The 19,553-nt window shown below is 49.6% G+C and overlaps 1 protein-coding gene across 22 annotated transcripts in view; it reads right to left on the bottom strand.

Moving 5' to 3' along the window:
* FGFR2 (fibroblast growth factor receptor 2) overlaps window positions 1-19,553 on the bottom strand; it is a 105,367-nt gene that overhangs the window by 69,311 nt on the left and 16,503 nt on the right. For 11 of the 22 annotated variants that reach the window (XM_077877397.1, XM_077877396.1, XM_077877390.1 and 8 more), the window contains 2 exons: window positions 8,295-8,561; window positions 7,339-7,416 (listed from right to left, as the gene is read on the bottom strand). The exons of 6 other annotated variants lie outside the window; for them this stretch is intronic. In XM_077877397.1, the coding sequence (XP_077733523.1) occupies window positions 7,339-7,416; window positions 8,295-8,561 (345 nt within the window). The remainder of the gene's footprint in view (window positions 1-7,338; window positions 7,417-8,294; window positions 8,562-19,553) is intronic. 5 more of the 22 variants (XM_077877399.1, XM_077877403.1, XM_077877410.1 and 2 more) reach the window with 1 other exon arrangement.

Here is a 19,553-nt window from a genome sequence, read left to right as displayed (position 1 = left end):
CTACAGGGTTACCTATTTAAACCTACATCTGCAACACTCTCTTTCCCTGAATACCTGTAAATAGTGACTCAACAGATAAGCTGTCAAGTTTTCGAAGTTCTGAGAGGCAGTGATGGGCCACCCCAACGCTCTGCTCCGTCCCACTCTGGCTGAGTGCTAACATCACACGGGACAACACACTTCTGTGACTAGGCTTTCCTAGAAGGTGTTGAGCTCACGAATTGTTTTTAATGAGCATGATGCTGGAAGGGAGGAATTATTTTATACTGGCTCCTCCTGAAATAAACTAGTTTTATGTGAAGTCTGAACAATCGAGAAGGTCTAGAAAAATAATGAGACTGTGACTAGCCCTAGGTGCGCTTCCTTCATCAGTGGCCTCATGTCCTCTGCGAACTTTGTATTCGAGATTTCCTGCCATTTTTGCAGTCTGGATACACGGAAACGCCAGACACCACTGCTCTCCGCCCCCCCCAACACACACACACACACACACATATACACCAAGCACAATAAAGCAGCTGGTAAGACGCCAGGACCAGGCTCTTCTACCTGAGGCAGCCTCTTTTCATACAGTGGCTGGTGAACAGTGTTAACTTTCATTTGGAGAAGGAACTCACTTCACAAATCAATGATTTACAAAAGCAAGATGACCCTTGCACATAGTAGGTGTTCAGTACAAACATTTCCTCAACAACTTCATAAAAGATGAAACTGCAAGCAAAGGCTACAACATGTTTCAAAGAAGTGTCTTCTTTGATCCCACTTAATGGGTCTTCTTCCCTGGCATCATCTTAGGGATGATAAGAGGAATGAATTTAAACTCTCTCAACAAAAAAATAAAAAAATAAAAATAAAAATAAACTCTCTCAACAGAAAAGGAATGGTGATATAAATCTCAGATGGCATAAAAAAATGAATTCTGCTAAATCAGAGGTAAACAAATTGAACTATAGTATATGTGGGTCCTTTCTGCTCTGACCTTCTCAGATCTTCCAATGTAACATGTAACAGAAGAATGATGCTCTCCTAGTCATTGAATACTAACAGCGAGTTTAAAGGAACAGTAAAACTCAGCCAAAAAAAAAATAATAATACATACATACATACATACATAAATAAATAATCCCATCAAGGAATACTATACCTACTCAATATCATTTTCCATACAGTTATTGTCTATTAGTGAAAATGCTAATAAAACTTTACTTTTAATATAGCAGTAGTCTCTCAAGATGTGCTGGTTAAACAGAGATGTATAACTCCACAAAACTTCCCTTGAAGTCTCTTTGACACATCACCTCCACCTCACAGTGAAGATACATCATATTCCTTCGCTGGGCCACTTCTTTGTCATTTATGTGTTTCCATCACCAGGCTGTCTCCATACTGAAATGTATCCGTTTCAAGGTCTGCTGACCAACAAGAGTAGAGCACCTGGAGGGTACAGCTCGAGTTGTGTTTGGCCCATGGAGAAGACGCTCAAGTGTTTATTGGAAGGATGGATGCATGGATGGATGGATGGACAGACCGACATATGTACCAGCCAGATAACTGTTAAAAGCTTGAGCTATATAATGAGGGAGTTGAACTGAATGTTCTAGTAAGGTCCCTCACCCTCCTAACATTATGTCTAGGTATTCTCTAGGCAGATATTGATTGTGTCAACAAATGGTAGGATTAGAGGGTTTCTTTTGACCATGTAAATGAAAACATGGGCTACCCCCACAGTAGCCCTTACATGCCCCACTACGTATCCCAATATTGACATCTAAGATCTATGGTCTCCTCTCTTTCTGGAATCAAAAAGAGAACACAGCCCAGCGGTTTAAAGGAAAAACAAAGAGTCACATTACCACTGTACCAACAGGCCTCAGTGACCATCTGGTCTAATGGCTGATGTGATCAATGTCACCCAGAAAGGTCAAGTGATCTGATCAAGGTTGCATGGCCAAGGCCAGGCTGAGGCTAGAACCAGGCCTCCAGCTCCCTGGGCAATGCTCTTTCAACCATTCCAGCCTGCCCTTTGAACTCTCCCATGGTAATTAAGTCAAAAGTTCAAGATTTATGTGAGCTGTGGACACTGATGACTGCCAACTGTATTTTTATTGATGCAAAAATAAAAAAACATAGCCTGTTTCAGCTCCTAGATTAAGTCTCACAAACTCCCTAAAGCCCTACTAAGGCCTCTGTCTTAAGTCTATAATTAGGGCCTTTAAAAATATCACTAATCAGGACATTTGAATGCTTTGACCCTGACTGGGGTAGGGGTGGGAGGATGTCTCTGAGCTCTACCCCCATCCTTCCAGTAGACTGAGGTTCATCTGTTTTCAGTTTTGCATACACTAAGAGAAAACAACTCTAACAAAATACAGAGATGTGAGTGAGTGCGTGATTATGGGGGCAGCGGGCTTTATTTGAGAATCTCATTAAAAACAACAACTTGCTGACCAGTGAGACACTTGATAAGAAACACATTACAACAAACCAGGCAAGTGACCCTCATTAGAAATGCCTGAGCCCACTGGGAGACCAGCTGCCTGTGGGAGCTCCTAGGATCTGCCTTCAAAAGAAACCCCCCACCCCCACCCCTCCACTTGTTGGTTATGCTGGTTGACCACAGGGGAGGCCAAAAGAGATAATTCAATCCAACCTTCCAGACTGAACACCATCCCTGGCTTGTGTGATAAAACACTCCAACCAATTCAGGATGAAATTTTCATTACAAAGGAACATCAAAAAATTGAGGAATCCTGTGTGCTTTGGGTTAAGTTTAAAATTATCATTATTATTATTACTGCTACTACTACTATTATTTTCAATTCCTGGAAACTGCAACACAACATTCACCAACTTAGATATAATCTCTACCAAGTAAAAATCCCAATTAGACCAAAGGTAACTGTAACATGTTATTATCAGCAAGTTTATCAATGAAAGGAGTATGGAATCTCAAGCCAAGTCCCTTCATTTTCCCTAGCAAGTTCCAAAAAAAAAAAAAAAAAATGCCTTTCTCCCTGACACGGAGGATGGGCATCTATCTGCAGGTCTCAACAGGAGTGAAACCAAAATAGAAAATTGCGCTTGTCTATGTCTTCACTCAAAGAACAACTCCAGGAGCAAAAAATCTTGATAAAGCTGCCTCACCATCAATTCCCTCTAGTTCAGCAGTTAACCTGAACTGTGTCAATCATGGCCTTCCCAAGAACGAAGTCTCAAGCTCTTCAGAAACATTAATCACTTCAACACAAGGTTGGGGTAATAAAAAATCACTCGGAGGAAAAAAAAAAAAATGGACATGAGTGTCTACTCATTGGCTGCCAGATAACCCATTAAGCTACCTGTACCTAGGGGAGGCAAGGACTGATTAAGTTATGCTTTTCCTGCTGACATATAAACTCTGAACTTTTCAAAACCCTCAACCTGGATGCATTTCAAAAATTAGCATTTGAAATTGTTAACTTTCTGTCCGAGAAAGTCTGTTTCACTAAAGGGCATATGTAAGCAGCATTATTTCCTGGCAGCCAGGCTTGTAATGACATCACGGGATTGTTCCGCTCAGGGAAACGTCTAGCGCTGGTAAGGTGTGAGGTCATCAGCTAGTCAGCTGCTAAAATATGACCTGAGAATGCCCTTCACATCTGTGATGGAAGAACTTGACTTAAAAGGCAAGAGAAAAGTCAGGTCAATCAAATCTGCCCATTGCAGGGATTTTCAAAGCATGTACAACAGGATGTTAATAAATGCTGTATTTTAAAAAGGATCTTATGGTCAATGAGTTTGGAAAACCCTGGGTAAGGCCAAAGTTAAACAGATGTTTTACCATTGAACACTGCAGAGTTTGTATTAGCTGATGGACACTGTAAGTCCCTGAGAAAGGGTCAGAGTAGGAGGCATTTTTCAAATTCACTTCAAAATACAACTCCTTTTTGGCACGGAATTATTCTGCACTAGAGCTCCATGGGACAGACTTTGGGGAACACCAGCTGATTCTCTTAATGTGCAGATCAGACCGGAGCATTACTGTTTGTAATGAGACCTGTAAAAGATGTATGTGAGGACTGTAATTTCATAAAATATTCCCTCAACATCCAAGCTAATCCCTGCCTCCCAAAGTGGTCTACCAGGAAAGGCGGGTCTGAGATACAACGTGATACCAGCCCGTGACGCTAGAGACACTAGGGAACAGGACAGGTGGATTTTCAAAATCAAGCCACTCAATCAGCTTGTGTAAGCGGGGAAATCTCTACAGGGGAGCCCACTTTTGAGCTGAGCTGTGTTTTGTACAATGGTGTGAGAGTCTGTAAGGTCAACCTGAGTATTGCAAAACATTCCTATGAAAATCAGATCAGACCTACTTTCATGGCCAACATTCAACAATCTTGCCGTCATTTGGGGCTTAATTTTGCCATTGTATTTGGCCACGGTGCTTTTTGTACTCTGTACAAAATTTAAGAACCCCACCAGGCAGATAAGCTTACCTTCTTACAGCTAACCACCCAAATTAGATAAACAAAAATCTAGCACACCAGCAGAGGGAATGACCCACGCAATGTAGTTTTCAAGCCATCGGCTGCAGAACTAACGTCTAGCAACCCAAAAAGAGAAAAAAAACTTCAGACAAGCCCAGAAATGTCCCTGTCAGCACAGGGTCACTGGAGCATCATTTGTTAACTTCAATGAAGAGGAACTTTCAAACACACCCCAGTGGCATTTCCAGACAATCAGAAGGCACCAAAGGAATCGATCTGGACACATGGGTGTTTTCCAGGTGGCTGAAAATGCATGGAATTCGGTGCTTCTACAATTTTCCCTATTAATCAGGTCAGGCATTTGACACTGGAGGTGGCAAAAAATTGTTTTAATGGCAACATCCCCTTCCCCGCCTTGCCAATTACCCTGGCCATGGCATTCCTCTGTCCACACAGGCCACAGCTGCTTAATCTCTGCTGCCCCAGGCTGCACCTGTGAATCAGACCAGCCTAATCACACTAACAGATGGCAGAGGCCAAGTAGCCAGCTAAGAACTGCTATCACTTTAAATCGCATCTAATGTTTCACAGGCACCAAACAGAGGCAGTTCCCGACAGCAGTATCTCCCTGGTACAGCTAACACCAGCCCTTAATCACTGCAGAGCACCCAACTCGGGGCGGACTTGGTGTCATTCGAGAGCTAATTACATAGAACCCTGGTCGCAGGGTGAAGGCATGGCATTCGTTAAGCGCGCTCCACTCCCTGGACCGTCTGCACAGGCACTGGGGGCAGTTAGGAGCAGTGTTCAGGATATAAACCTGGAGGTTCATGGCAGGTAATCCTTCCCAATCACCAGAAAGAGCTTCAGGTCACTCAGCCTACTTGTTACGTAACCTATACCTTGCTGTTACATGTTACTCCTTCCCAAGTATTCCTGGTAACATGCTATCCGACACGGTACTGATGACCAGGACAATGCAATTCGCAGGCATGCCAACACAACCCAGCTGCCTCCAGATTCTGACATGGGGGCACCACTTGAGAGCTGTAAACAGCAGGCAAGCATCTCACTGCACCCCAGTCGTCACCCTGGGGACCCGAAGAGGGCTGTTGTGATTCGACATGCAACAAAGCCTACAAGCGAATGGTAGCTTTGCCTTCTGCTCACTGAATCATGGATTTCCGATCAATTAAACAGGAATAGCACCTCTCTCTACCTTATGGTGTCGGGGGTGTGGGGGGCACTGCCTGAGCCAGCAACCAGCACAGAGCCTGCCCAAAGCAGGACCTCCAAAGCCGGGTCATTCACTGCCTCCCCTGCTATAGCCTAAGAACTAATAGGGAGTGAGGACGTACCAGGATTTAATTATTAAGTACTAACCATAATAACTTTGTTAGAGGGTTGGTACAAATCACAGCAGAAGACCATTTCACTCACCCACTGCTTTATAAAGAAGAGCTCTAACAGTAAACTCCTGCTCAAGGCACATCAACATGTGAATCCCTAAGTCAGAGCTTCTCATTCTTCACTGTATAAGAGAACCACCCCCAGAGTTTCTAATTTAGTGCATCTGGGGTGGGGCCTTGGCATATGCATTTCTAATAAGCTCTTAGAGATGATGCTAATGTTAGTGGTCCAGGTCCTAAGTTTTCTCTTGCCAAAACAATGAAAACTACAGACCAAAATATTTCCCTTTTTGCCTAAGGTACTAGGAGACTCGGGGACAAATGCAATTCCCCACTTACCACATTAACCAGGTCCCTAACAGCATCAGTTTCGTTGTCTTCCCTCAAACAGCTCTGCGCCTATTTTAGCAACTAATTGTCTTATTGTTTAGGCCTTGTTTAAATGTATTGAACTGACTAAAATCCTTTTGAAAAAATGTAGACTCTAACACCTGAGCCAAGAATGCTGGTGACCGGTGTTAAGATCACTTTGGGAGCACGCAAGCCATGTTATTGGAAATACATCTAAGGCTCTGTTTTATCTTCTTTATTGAACAAACTCACACACTCTTCTGAGTGCTGGACAAATACAAACTCATCTAATCCTTGTAGCAACCCCATCAGACACTGTTACTATTCCCATTTTACAGCTGAAGAAACTGAGGCATGAAGTTGAAGTACTTGACACCCAACTCAGAAGTGATAAAGTTAGGCCACGTGCTTCTACCCCAAGGCCGCCCTGTGTCACTGCTCGGCATTACCCGCCTTTAAAAAGCAAACAGCACTTGCAGACTCGCTTCTCTATCACTGTCTGCAAAATAAGGCACACTCCCCCATACTTCCTCTCGACACGAAGTAATGTTTAAAAAGGCCACAGTTTCCCAACCTCAGCACTACTGACATTTTGGACCAGATCCTTCTTTGTTATAGGCTGTCCTGTACATCGCAGGATGTTTATGAGCAGCACCCCCGGCTTCCACCCACTGGATGTCACTGGCATCCCTCCTCCCCCTGTTGAGATAACCAAACATTGCCCAATGTCCCCCAGGGGAGGGAGAACCACGAAGCCAAGCCGCAGACCGTCAAAGCAAACCAAGATGGCATGTGGTTCTACTCGGGTCATGTCTCCGAACCGAACCGTGAGAAACCAGAGAGAAAAAGAAAATCGAGGAAAGAGAAATCGTGACTGCTTTCCGAAGAGAGGGGCTTCCGACACAATAAGAAAGGACAAACAGTAGAAAAGGGTGTACAGTAACACTGGTTTATTCTCAGATTAGAAAGTCAGGAGAGTAGACACAGCGGAGAAAGGCGAGGGCCGCAGGACACAGCATCCCGAAGAGTGGGCAAGACGACAGGTTAGAGTCCGGACTTCCCACCAGGCTCTGCTCTCTCGGGGACCTTCCGAGACGGCCACTACTTACTCTTGTTGTTACTGTTCTCACTGACAAAATCCTCGGAGCCATCTGTGTCGTCCTCATCATCTCCGGATGAGATGGCATCTGTATTCAAAAGAATATATCCATGGTTGTGTTTTTGCAAGGCAAAAGGCTGCAATCACGTACAACTTAGTTCTTCTGGATAGGGCATTCCGCAACCCAGGAGCCCACGCAAAAAGTCTGAGACCGTGTTTAGTGAAGATGGTTTTAATGGCTTAAATTTTCTCTCCGTGGTGACAGTTGGTCTGTATTACGATTCGCCAGGCTTTCTGCTTTCACGTTCTTTAAACATACTGTCAAGTTGGATATATTGAAACTGGGTTTTCAGCTTCAAACAACATTCAAGTCCCCAGCAGACTCACTGATTGTGCTATTATCCAAAGATTCTTTCCAACACCACCCTTCAGTGCTCAGGATCCCCCTTCGAGAAGGGGATTAGTCCCTAGCCAAACTCAGCCCCTGTGTGGCCTTCCATCCGTTTACTAACTTCTGAAAGCAAACCTTGAACCCCGGCCACAAAGGGGGCCCGTGCAGTTCCCCCCAACTGCACGGCAGAAAAAAAATTAAAAATCAAGGAGAGAAACTCAAATTTTAACAAACGGAATCGGAAATCTTCCACATTGAATTTTAATCCTGTATTCTAAATGCCAAGGATGCCAGGCAGTATGGGCAGGGGGCACGGGGGCAGAAAGCTGGGTTTTTACTTCTAGAAAAGCATACTGCCTTAAACGGAGAATGTTATATTTTGCACATGAGAATCGTGTCATTTTTAACGACCAGCCCCTCTGGTTGAGCTGGTCCGGGGAAAGAACTTCAACTATGAAGCTCTGTGCGTGGCATCCGATTAGCAGCTCCTGCTATGATTTTGCTTGTCCGATACAATTTGACCCAGAAAACTGGCTACAGAGGAGAGAGAGCAGAGGGCGCGCAGGCCAACTCACCTGTGACATTCACCATGAAGTAGACAGCCTCGCTGTCTACCGGCCTAGCCGCCGTGCAAGCATAGAGGCCGGAGTCTCTAGGCGTGGCACCTTTTATCTGCAAGTATTCCCCAATAAGCACTGTCCTATTGTTGGGCCCCAAGTGTACCCCATCCTTAGTCCAAATGATCGTGGCGGCATCTCTCAACAGACAGCGCAACTCTAGCGATTCCCCAGGCGCGGCCACGTAAACTTCAGGTTGGGAGATTTGGTATTTGGTTGGCGGCTCTGCAGAAAGGTAGGAGAGAGAAGATGGAGACAGATGGGAAGGAGGAAAAGGAGAGAACGTCCAACAAAGGTCAGTGGCGGCCCAGTTTATTCCTCCGAGAGGCAGTTCTTGGTTTGCAAATGGTACCCGGGAAGCCAGGAAGCAACCTCGTGCACAGAGCGGGCTGCGTCTGAGACGTGACCAGAGGAGGCCCCCAGCAGAAGCTGCCCCACCGAGTGTGCACGGGACCCGACACCCAGCATGGAATGAGAGCGTACAAGAGAACTTTGCAGTTGACTGCTCATCCAAAGCTTGCTCGCAACTGTCACACCCGGGAAGTTCTATTTGTGTGGCTTTTTTTTTTTTTTTAATTCATAAGGACGTGTGTTTTACCATTTTTTTCACTCGATGCGATTGCATGGCTGTGTGTCTACATCTATGCACACACACGCACACACACACGTGTTTATTTTTTGCTAGACTTTGTCATCTCAAAACTGAGTTTCTTAACATGAAATGCCTCAAACTCAAGGGAAACTAATGGCTCCTTCTACAAAACTCTCAAACTCAGAGTACTTTGCTGTCTGGAGACTTAATTCTGTGCTAGGTAAGTTGGATCGCTCATGGGTTTTTTTTTTTTTTTTTCTTAAGACCAAAAAGAACAAAACGCCCACCAGACAGCCAAGAGGTAGCTTCCATATTGCACAGAAATGGAAGCTGCTGAGCCCCGCACACCTGACCCTCCAACACAGTCATAGCTGGGTCCCTTCCTGCCCACCAGGCCCCCACCACGCATCCTCGGTTCCAGCCTCCTCAGGCCTCTGCCTCTCTTGTCCTTTTAGTGGTACTCCTTCCTCCCTCATCTCCCCATTTACCCAACTCATCCTTCCAGGCTCGTATCATCCTGCTGGATGTGAGTTTGCCATCCATCCCCCGGCCTGGGGTGAAGTGGATCTCCCCTCTTCATTCACCTGCCAGCTTCGCCCGCTTCTGGGGAAGCACCACATATCACACAGCCATGTCCTGACTCCCAGGGAGATGGCAAGATCTAGACGGAGAGTTCAGGTGTCCTTGAGCGTCCCTCCCCACCCCAAAGCATACACATGGAAGGGGTCCGTGCTGAACATGACTGCATCCCCAGGACAAGAGGGCACCCAGGCAGTGTGTGCAAGCAGAGGTGAGAGAAAGCCACAGGCCTACTATATGGAGAGTTGCTAGAGGCACTGGCTGGGACCCACGAGGACCCATGAATGGGTTTTCATCCTTCACAATGGGAACTATGAATGGTACCCAGAGTCCCAGGCCCAGGAAACATCAAGCTTCCCCGCTCTGGGAAGCTCTTCCATTTGCTGCCTCCAAATCTCACAAGGCAACTGTTTTGTCCTTTCGTGTATCGTCTGGACACATCTCCCATGTAACGATGGAATAAAGTCCCTTTGTGCCTTAGGCCCACTGTTGAAGTAACAGTGAGGACCGTGTGCATCTGGTTCTAGAAATCCTCCTCCACACCACCATCACTAGCCAACATGGGAGGGCGAGGGCCCCACAAAGGGGTGTCTCCAAAAGCACATACACGCCAAGATGGGCCCAGACATTGAATAGGACAGAGACATAAAAAGATAATCCCAGCAAAAAAATAAGAAAACAGAAGTCAGGGGCACCTGGGTGGCTCAGTGGTTGAGCGTCTGCCTTCAGCTCAGAGCATGATCCTGAGGTCCTAGGATCGAGACCCAGGACCAACAGGGTGCCTGCTTTTCCCTCTGCCTGTGTCTCTGCCTTAATCTGTGTGTCTCTCATGAAAAAATAAAAATCTTTAAAAAATAAAAAAGAAAGAAAGAAAGAAAATGGAAGTCAAATTTAACAACAATCAACACACCTGGAAACAAAGGCAGAAAACCCCAGCTCACAGGCAGGTTACATTTTCCAAGTAAGTTTGTTTTTCTCGTTCAACACCTACTGAACCCCGACTATGGGCCACGCTTCACTCTGGAGGCTCAGGATGCAACAGGGACGATGAAATCCTGGCAACGCTGGCGGAACTTTACTTACAGCGGGGACGACAGACAATAAATTTTTTTTAAAAATCACCAAAAAAAAAAATCTGAAGTACAGGAGGTGGTCCTAAGTGTCAGGAAGCCAAACACAGCAAGACAGCGGCACAAGCACACTCGGTCGGGGAGCGCTCGTTCTAAAGCAGGAGCTGCCTACGGCCCCCAGGCCAAACCCAGCCATCGCCCGACTTCGTGAACCGTTTCGCTGGCACTCAGCCATGTTCATTCCAGAAGCATCTCCTGGGCAGCTGATGCGTTACGGTGACAGATACCCTATGTCCTGTAAAGCCTTGCCCTTTACAGAAAGACGGCCAACCCCTGCTTAAGGGGATGCTCAGAGGAGGATGCTCTAGGGAGTGACGGGCAAAGTGACGTTGCTGGGAACTCTGCTGGACGGTCCTTGGGCCACTCTTCCTGAGGCTGCGGAAGGCCTCCTGCAGCTAAATGGGGGGACTGATAGAAAGTTCTTGAGCTCTGAGGCCTGAGCAGGAAAGGAAAAGGAGGAAAAATGTGGGAAAGGGGGGGGGAGGAAGAGGAGGAGGAAAAAGCAATTCAGCTTGGCCCCTGGAGTCACAGAACTGATGGTGTCCCAAAGGCCATCTGGCCCGACGCCCCTTCGGAGCTGGTCAGAGCAAGGATCGGGTGTCATCTGGGTCCCCTATAACCCAAAAATACTTAACAAGCAGCACCCACAGCGTTAGAACAAACTGACAGCGGATTAGCCTGGGTCATAAAATAATCAATGTTTATGATTATGACCAATATTTATCATCAGCAAGTCACTGAGAATATTACAAAATCTGCTTTCCTGTGAGCCAGAACTGGTCATCAGGAGATGACTGAGCAAGAGAAGCTGGACCCAAACCTCAGTGCTCCCCCATCCCCTCTTCAGGAAAGACTGGGACCCATGCGGCCAGCCTGCCTCTGCCCTGGCCCTCATCTCATGCAGGCAGTGGAATGCGCTGACACAGCTTAAAAAATAATAATAATAAGCAAGATACCTGCACGTATGATGCAGAAAAATCTCTCCCCTGGCAAAGGTAGAGTTATGATTTCTCCGTCTCTAAAGGAATGCATCTTCACTGAGAATCCTTTGTGTCATCGGAAATAGGTAAATCACTTAAGTGTCGTTGAAACCAGAGGTGCCAGTTGTAGGAGGAACAGGACACAGTGAGGCCGCAAGGGCCACAGGAGCTGTTGGGCACACGGGTGCCACCCTGCATGCGAAGGGGATGGAGCCCTGAGGCCCCATTCCACTCTGTTCCTGCTTCCTCTCCCCACCCTGGGTCCCTCAGCCATTGAAAAGCAGGAAGGCCCACAGAACACAGTGTCACCTGCGAGGACCCAACGAGACAACAAACAGGAACCTCACTGTCCAAACTCTAACTGGTGGGGCCCGTGACGGGCACAACTGCTGTCACCCTTCAAGGCTGAAGGCGCTCGCAGTGACTCGAGCACCAGTGTTCCCAGAGGCTACTCAGAGACCATCTAGATGAGTGGATCTCCACAGAACGCAGGACAGTTTTACTGACAGGCTCCCATCTCAATGGAAGAGGACTTCTCCTAAAAGTGGTTTTTATTTCTAGTAAAACCAGGTCAAAACCATCACCCAGTTTTCCAGGTGGGTGAAAAGCTTCAAGGATAGTAAAATAACCCCTCCCCCAATACATCAAGAACAATGTTCACCCGTAAGATTAAGCCACCTGACTTCAATGCTGAACCCCTAACTACCACACAGGAAATTCAGAAAGCACAGGCTCCTCCCTCACCTGAGGATCAGGTCACAGAAAGTTCATGGGGGGAAGGGGGGGGCTGTCCACCAGGAGGACTGCAGGCAAGGCTCAGGGAGAAAGAACAGGTGAATAAAAAGGGGAGGGTGGAAGAAGTCTGGGTAGAAACAATACCAAAAGAAAGACCCCGTTGGGGGAGGGAGCAGGAGGTGAGCACGGGGAGGGAAGGGGTGCCACACAGGCACTGCCACACCACCCAGGAGCACCCCCGCCCGGCTTGTGGGCTCCTGCATCAAACACACCTTGGGACAAGGTGCCAAGGTCATGGGTGCTTTGCCTGGAACCCCAATAGCTGGCACTGTGGAGGCCACTCTGTCCCTGCCCATCCCCAAGAGGCCACTGGGGGCTTGGGCTTCTCTTCTGTGCCTGAATCCTACAGGTGACCTTCTTGCCCGCACCCTGCACACATGCTCCCTGCCCGCTCTGCCCACACCTGCACAGGGCATCTCCCTGACACGGCTCTGTGGGGAGCCAAGTCCTCTGACACCCTCGATGATGCATCTGTGATGCCCTGGTAGCCTCCCACTGAGGTCGATCAGCTTCCACGGACACGATCCGGTGCCTCCCCTTGACTCCCAACAAGCTGCTTGGCCTGGTCTGTAAAACACGACAGTTGACATAGGGCAAAGTATTCCCCGGGAGACTTAAACAATACCTTTTATAGTCATATTAACATTTCCTCAATTTTTTTTTTCCTGGTGCTACAGCTTACTTTTAACCTTTCTTGGGGGGGGGGGGGGGGGCGGGGGAGCCACCTGGAGCGCACAGCCCAATGCTGTCCCTCATCTGATCTTGCCAAAACACAACAGGGGGAAGGTTCCAGAAGCCATTCCGCTCCACATACACCGAATACTCTTTCACAGACAGGGAACGTTCCCACCTAACTTTCAGGATAGAAGTTCAAGTTCACAAGGACGTGAGAAAGCGAGCACAGACCCACACTCTAGCGCCGCACACTGTTTGTCACTGTCACCTAAAAGGGCAAGAGGATGAGATGAGGCCCTGGGATGGCTCACCGTGCTGGTTTCTACGCACCCCATGCACACTGTGGGTGCACCGATGTCAACTTGCTCCCCTCAAGTTTCAAACCCTGAGAAGTGTCAGCAGCAGGTGGTCACAAGGCTTCTTCTCCATAAAATGACCACTGGGATGGTAAGAAATGAGCAGCTTGCTCATTTCCTGCAGCTTGCCACCAAACGAGCGGTGTCCCCCGCGTGCAGTCTGTGCCATCCCCACCCTCAGGAAGGCCTCGTGCCCTCACTCCTGGGGAGCTGAGGGGCCTCCTCTGGGCAGAGAAGGAAACTGAGGCAGGGGCCAGCGCTCAGCAGGTCAGGGCAGGGGCCGCGGGCTTCGGCAGCAGCATCAGCTGACGTCACTAGCCACAGGCCACAGGTGTCAACCCCTGGGTAAGTAAGCCCAGGGAAGCAAATCCCGGCTGAATGTGCTTAGAGCCTAAGGGGAGGGGGGGGACGACACATCCCGTGAAAGTCAGGTAGGCCGGGACTTTCACGACTCCCCGGTGCTCCAGTGCCCGTCCCTGGACCCCTCGCAGGGTCACCAGCAGGCCCGTCTGGGGACCGCTGACGGGGAGGGAGTTTGGAACAGTGAGCTATTTCAGGTAACGCGCTGTTGCCAAGCCAGCCGTAGCAGCACTTCAGACTGTCACTTTTTATAACGTTTGCCTATAAACTTGCCCGTGTGGTTTTTGAAATGGCGCCCGGAGGCCAACAGGGAACAGATGGGGGCCCGCTCGGCCGCCCGGGGCGCGCAGGGTGGACGCGGACGTCAACTCCGACGGGCCAACAAGGCGGCTTCTGCCAGCGGGAGGACCACGACGTCACACGGCGCCAGTTAAGCCTTTCGTGGGGTGTCCGCGGGACGGTGGCTTCCCCGATGTCAAGATCATCGCGGCTGCAGTCAAATGGGGGTCCCCGGGGGGCTCAGCGGTGGAGCGCCTGCGTCGGCCCAGGGTGTGGTCCCGGGGGGGGGTCCCGGGGTCGAGTCCCGCATCGGGCTCCCTGCGTGGAGCTGCTTCTCCCTCTGCCTGTGTCTCTGCCTCTCTCTCTCTCTCTGTGTGTCTCTTATGAATAAATAAATAAAATCTTAAAAAAAAAAAAAAAAGGATAATCGTGGCTAAGAGACAGGAACCCGGCTCTGAGGATGCGCAGGGGCAACCCCTGGATCGCAGCCCCCCGCATTTCCGATAGTCCCGGGTGGCTGAGCCCCAAACACATCCCCCAGAAAGGGTTAAAAAGGGACAGAGAGAGAGAGAGAGAACAAACTGCAGAATCAGATCCCACCCCACCCCCGGGGGTGTGGCCCAAGCAGAGGCCTGGGGGGGGCGGGGGGCAGGGGGCGGGCTGCAGGGACAAACCCACCCCGCTGGGCTCAGCTCCAGGCTCTCCCGGGGAAGGTCACAGCAGCCCTGGGGGCAAGAGCAGTAAAAGAGCCCGGGCTTCCTGGTGGCCTCTCCCAGACAGCCCTCCGCCCGCGCAGGAGGAGGGAGAATCACGGACAGGACACCGCACACAGACCGAAGCTGCAAATGTCACCGCAACGTCACAGGGCACGAGACACGTGGAAGTTAAGTGGCGGCTGAGCCCGTCCGTTCCGGTTCGCCCGGGCTCGCCCTCGGGGTCTCGGATGGCCTGGAGGGCCACGCTGTGGTCCGGGGAAGGAGCTGTAACTGGCCCGAACCCAACTTTCTGTCCACGGGAATGGAACACAAGCCCCTCGTGTGAGACAGGACTCCTCAAGTATTTTTACAAGCTGGAATCGGGGAGTCTGGGCAGTCAGGACGCTGGGCACCACGGCACAGCTTTTCCGCGAGCCCCGGAGGGCGATGGCACAGACCAGTCTGCCTGGCGCCGAGACGCACCCACGGGACGACATAAAGGTACCGGGGTCCCCCCCGCGGCCAGTGACGTCGGGAACGGCCGCCCCTGCGGGCCCCAGCCCGGGGGCCTGTGCAGACCCCTGCACACACAGCCAAGGCGCGGACATCCTCAGAGCTTCCCGTCCGCAAGAACAGCAGAAGACAAAACTCGGGGCATCCAGCGGAGACCTTATAAGGCATGGGTACTACTTGTTCTTTAAGAGGCAGGAGGGAGAGCCGAGTAGGCTGCACAATATAAAGATGAAAGTTCCCTACCTCGGGAAATACTGCCAACATAAAAACGGGGGGTACGAGGAAGTCACGGCAACGGAACGCAGATACGTAAACAGTCTGGAAGGCTGCAGATTCCTCCCTCCGACCAATTGTCGGGGTGTCTTAGAGACACACGTCAGCACTTAAAACTCTCCTTGTCGGTTCCACGGGGGCCGTAACAACCACTAATAGCTACCTCTGCCACAGTAGCTCGCCTGTTCCAGAAATTCTGGACTGGCTCACATTCCTCATGATCAGATGGGATGATGGCATATGGTTCCAATATGGTAACCATTAAAAATTATATATTTAGGCACACCCCTCATATAATTTAGCTGTATCTTGGAGATACCCGGCGAACAGCTTTCCAAGCTTGAAAAGAAATGCTGTTTGGTGCCCATGAGAAAAATCAAAATGTAGAAACAGCGAAGTGCCTAGGAATGCACTCATCTCCGGAGTCATCACCATCACCCAAGATTTGGACCCAAAGCGGAAATGGTCACACTCCCCGTTTTGTTGTCTGCAGCTCCTCTCCTTTTGATCCCGATGTTTTAGGCTGCTAATTGTCACGTTCTCCAAAGGGGAGACAGAGGAAGTCACCTTCCTTCATATTTGGGGGACACCCAAAGGAAGGTTTTCTCCCCAGTCACAACACATACAGCAAAGTCTTCTGTTCGGGAGAGCAGTTTCCACCAGACCACTAGGATGCAGGTACGATTGAGGTCATCTGCATCAAGGTCCCAGCAGCTCTGCTTGAGCAAGAGCCTCAAAACTGAGCCCTCTGGTCAAAAAGCACTTCCCAAACATGCCATTAGATTATCTGAAGCAGAAACTGGCACTACAAGTTATGTCACAGGAGCCCGCACCCCCCAGTCGGATGTACAACGAGGAGTCTACGTGCTCGACCGCCTGGTCATCGGGCCCGAGCCTCCTGCCTTCCGGAAGCACACTTGCCAGGCGTTTCTCAAGATCTTCAGGGCTTCCTTGGGCATGATGATGCTGGTGGCCCTACCGACTGACCCAGAATCCTAGGACATTTCTTGGGGGAGGGGGGGCGGTTTGTACTCCCTGGATCAGGAAGGGAAACAGGGGGCAATGGGGGGAAAAGGGCTTCAGGAGAAGGTAATGAGTAAAGGAATGAATGGGATTTGCCTGACCTTTATCATTTATCAACACAATCTTTAAGATTACAAGTGGCCTTGGGCACCTCACGGGTGGCTCAGTGGTGGAGCGTCTGCCTTTGGCTCAGGGTGTGATCCCGGGGTCCTGGGATTGAGTCCCTCATCGGGGTCCCCACAGGGATCCGGTTTCTCCCTCTGCCTCTCTATCTCTCATGAATAAATAAAGGAAATCTTAAAAAAAAAAAAAATCAGGAGTGGCCTTGCAGAGGTATCGCCTCTAAAATGAGCACATCATCTCCGGCTCTGAAAACCTCTCTGCCTCCACAGTGTTTTCAGCACCCCCGAGCCCTGACAACAGCACAGCCCTGTTCCTCATATAAAGGGGTTAAGCCACCTTCCTAACTGGATACTCAATTCCCATAGCTGGTCCCTGAGCGCTTCCTGGAGCCCTGGCATTTAGGCTCCGGGCCCATCTCTGTCCCCTCCCTGGTGACTCTTCACACAAGGACATGCTGGAGATGTTAAAAGGACACAGTGAGCACAGACCTAAGTCCCCATTTGCCACTTACAAACTGTGTGACCTGAGAGGAGCCTCTCTGCTTTTGTCATCACTTCCTGTTTCTTCACCTGCAAACCAAGAACATAATAAAAGAGAGAGCAGGCAAAAAGCATCCAGCTCGGCACCGGCACGCAGCAAGAACGTGAGTGTATCCGCCAGCAGGAAGACCTCCCAGCCGAAATCACCGCTCCTGACGCAGCATGAAAGACAGAAAAGCCACCTAACCAGGTGCTCTCAACATGCAAGGATGGGGATGGAAGAAAACAGAGGGGAACCTTCTATTATATTTCTAGTGCGCTTGACACCCTAGTTTAGTGTTAAGCATCTATAGTGTCCTTCAGTTTTCTGCTTATGTGCATGTGTCAGTGCTCCTAAGAACAGAGCCCTGGGGTGGAGTTCTTGCCTTCCTGGGACCTCCTCCTTCCACACCCCTTATATCTACGAATATGTGCACAATCCCACTCCTGGCTCCTGTGGTCCCTTCCCTACACTCCATTCCCCTCCATCTCTGCGGCTTTTCCCACCCACTCCAGGTCAATGACACTCAGGACCCTGCTCACAGGTTCCCACTCCCACCTGCCTGAGGGAGCACATCACCTGCATGTCTACAGAGGTGCTACCCAAATCAAGGAAGGGCCCTGCCACTTGCTCCCCTCCTGCAGCCTCTTGCTGAATAGAATCACCACATAATGTGGACTCAAGCTCCAAGTAGGCCCTCAAGCCCTACTTCTCCGTCCTGCCTTCCATCTATTAGGCCCCACATCTGCTCTCCTGTTAATTCTGAAACAAGGACGCCTGGATGGCTCGGTGGTTGAGCACCTGCCTTTGGCCCAGGGCGTGATCCTGCCATCCTGGGATCGAGTCCCACATCGGGATCCCTGCAGGGAGTCTGCTTCTCCCTCTGCCTGTGTCTCTGCCCTTCTCTGTGTCTCTCATGAATAAATAAAATCTTTAAATAATAATAATAATAATAATAATAATAATAATAATTCTGAAACAGCTCTGGGACGCCTGGGTGCCTCAAGGGTTGAGCTTCTGCCTTCGGCTCAGGGAGTGATCCTGGGGTCCTGGGATTGAGTCCCACATCAGGCTCCCTGCAGGGAGCCTGATTCTCCCTCTGCCTGTGTCTCTGCCTCTCTCTGTGTCTCTCATGGATAAATAAAATCTTAAAAAAAAAAAATTTTTTTTGAAACAGCTCTGAAAAGAGAGCAAGGCCAAGACCTCTACAACTCCCCGCCATGGTCCAGAGTAAGCTTCTGAAAGCAAATCTGACAGAGGAAAGGGGGAGGAAGAGGGGGAGGAGGGGGAGGAGGCAGAGACCACTCTCCACTCTGACAGAGTGAAACCCAAAGAACATCATCCACAATAAGGCCTTGGCCCAGGCCCCAGATCCTTCTCCACCTTCTCCCTCACATCCTAGACTTGTCTGTTCTAATGGGCACTCTCTCCTCGACCTGTACACCCTACCTCCACTACTCTGCCTGGCAAGCTCCTATTTAGCCTTCAAAGCCCAGCTCGAATATCATCTCCTCTGTGAAAATTCCTGATCCCCACTAACACCGCTCTCATCTCCAAGACACTACAGCCTTTGTTTATACATCTGTACCTACCCAGCCAAATACAGCCTGCCTCCCCACCCACCCTCTCCAACTGAGCTTCTTGCAGGAGGGGATCAGGGCTGTGCTTCTCAGACTTTATTTTGCATAAAGACCACTTGGATGGAGTATTAAAACACAGCTCCTTGGCCCCCATTTCCACAATTTCTGCATCAGTAGACGTGGAGTGGGGTCTACTGAATTTCCCACAAGCTCCCAGATAGTGGTCATACATGCGGCTGGTCCAAAGCCCACCCTGGGAGAAGTTCGGTGCCAGTGTCCAAGGACAAGTCTGAACTCCGGTTTTGCAGTGATGAAGCCACATGGACTTCCCATTGTGGAGCCTGAGTCCTAGTTTACAGGAAAACACCTCCGGGCTAGCCTGTTGCTGGTCAAGGTCATCATGGAGGACAAACCAAGAGGCCGCCTAGGAAAGCCTTTGTAAATCCTAAAGCCGGGTTGGGGCTTGGGGGACATGGGACATGTGAGCAAAAGCACCTCTTCCCCGGGCTCTGGCCAGGGCCAGCCTGGGTGCCTCCAGGTGGGTTGCAGCTTGATCCTAACTGAGCAGCAGATCTGGTTTCCTCCCCAGCCACATGGGAACCCTGATTTGCAGTCCTCAGACCTAAAGACAGGTTTTCTTTCAAATGCGCAAATCTGTCACCTGGTATCTATATAGGTTACCTAAGTGGGGATTTCTAGAATGTTCTCTAATGGAACTAAACCCCGAAGCACCTTGCAAAAGAGC

Source organism: Canis aureus, chromosome 29 (assembly GCF_053574225.1).
Source record: "Canis aureus isolate CA01 chromosome 29, VMU_Caureus_v.1.0, whole genome shotgun sequence".
NCBI classification, from domain to species: Eukaryota; Metazoa; Chordata; class Mammalia; order Carnivora; family Canidae; genus Canis; species Canis aureus.
Note: the sequence above shows the minus strand (reverse complement) of the source record. Positions and strands in the feature narration are given on the sequence as shown.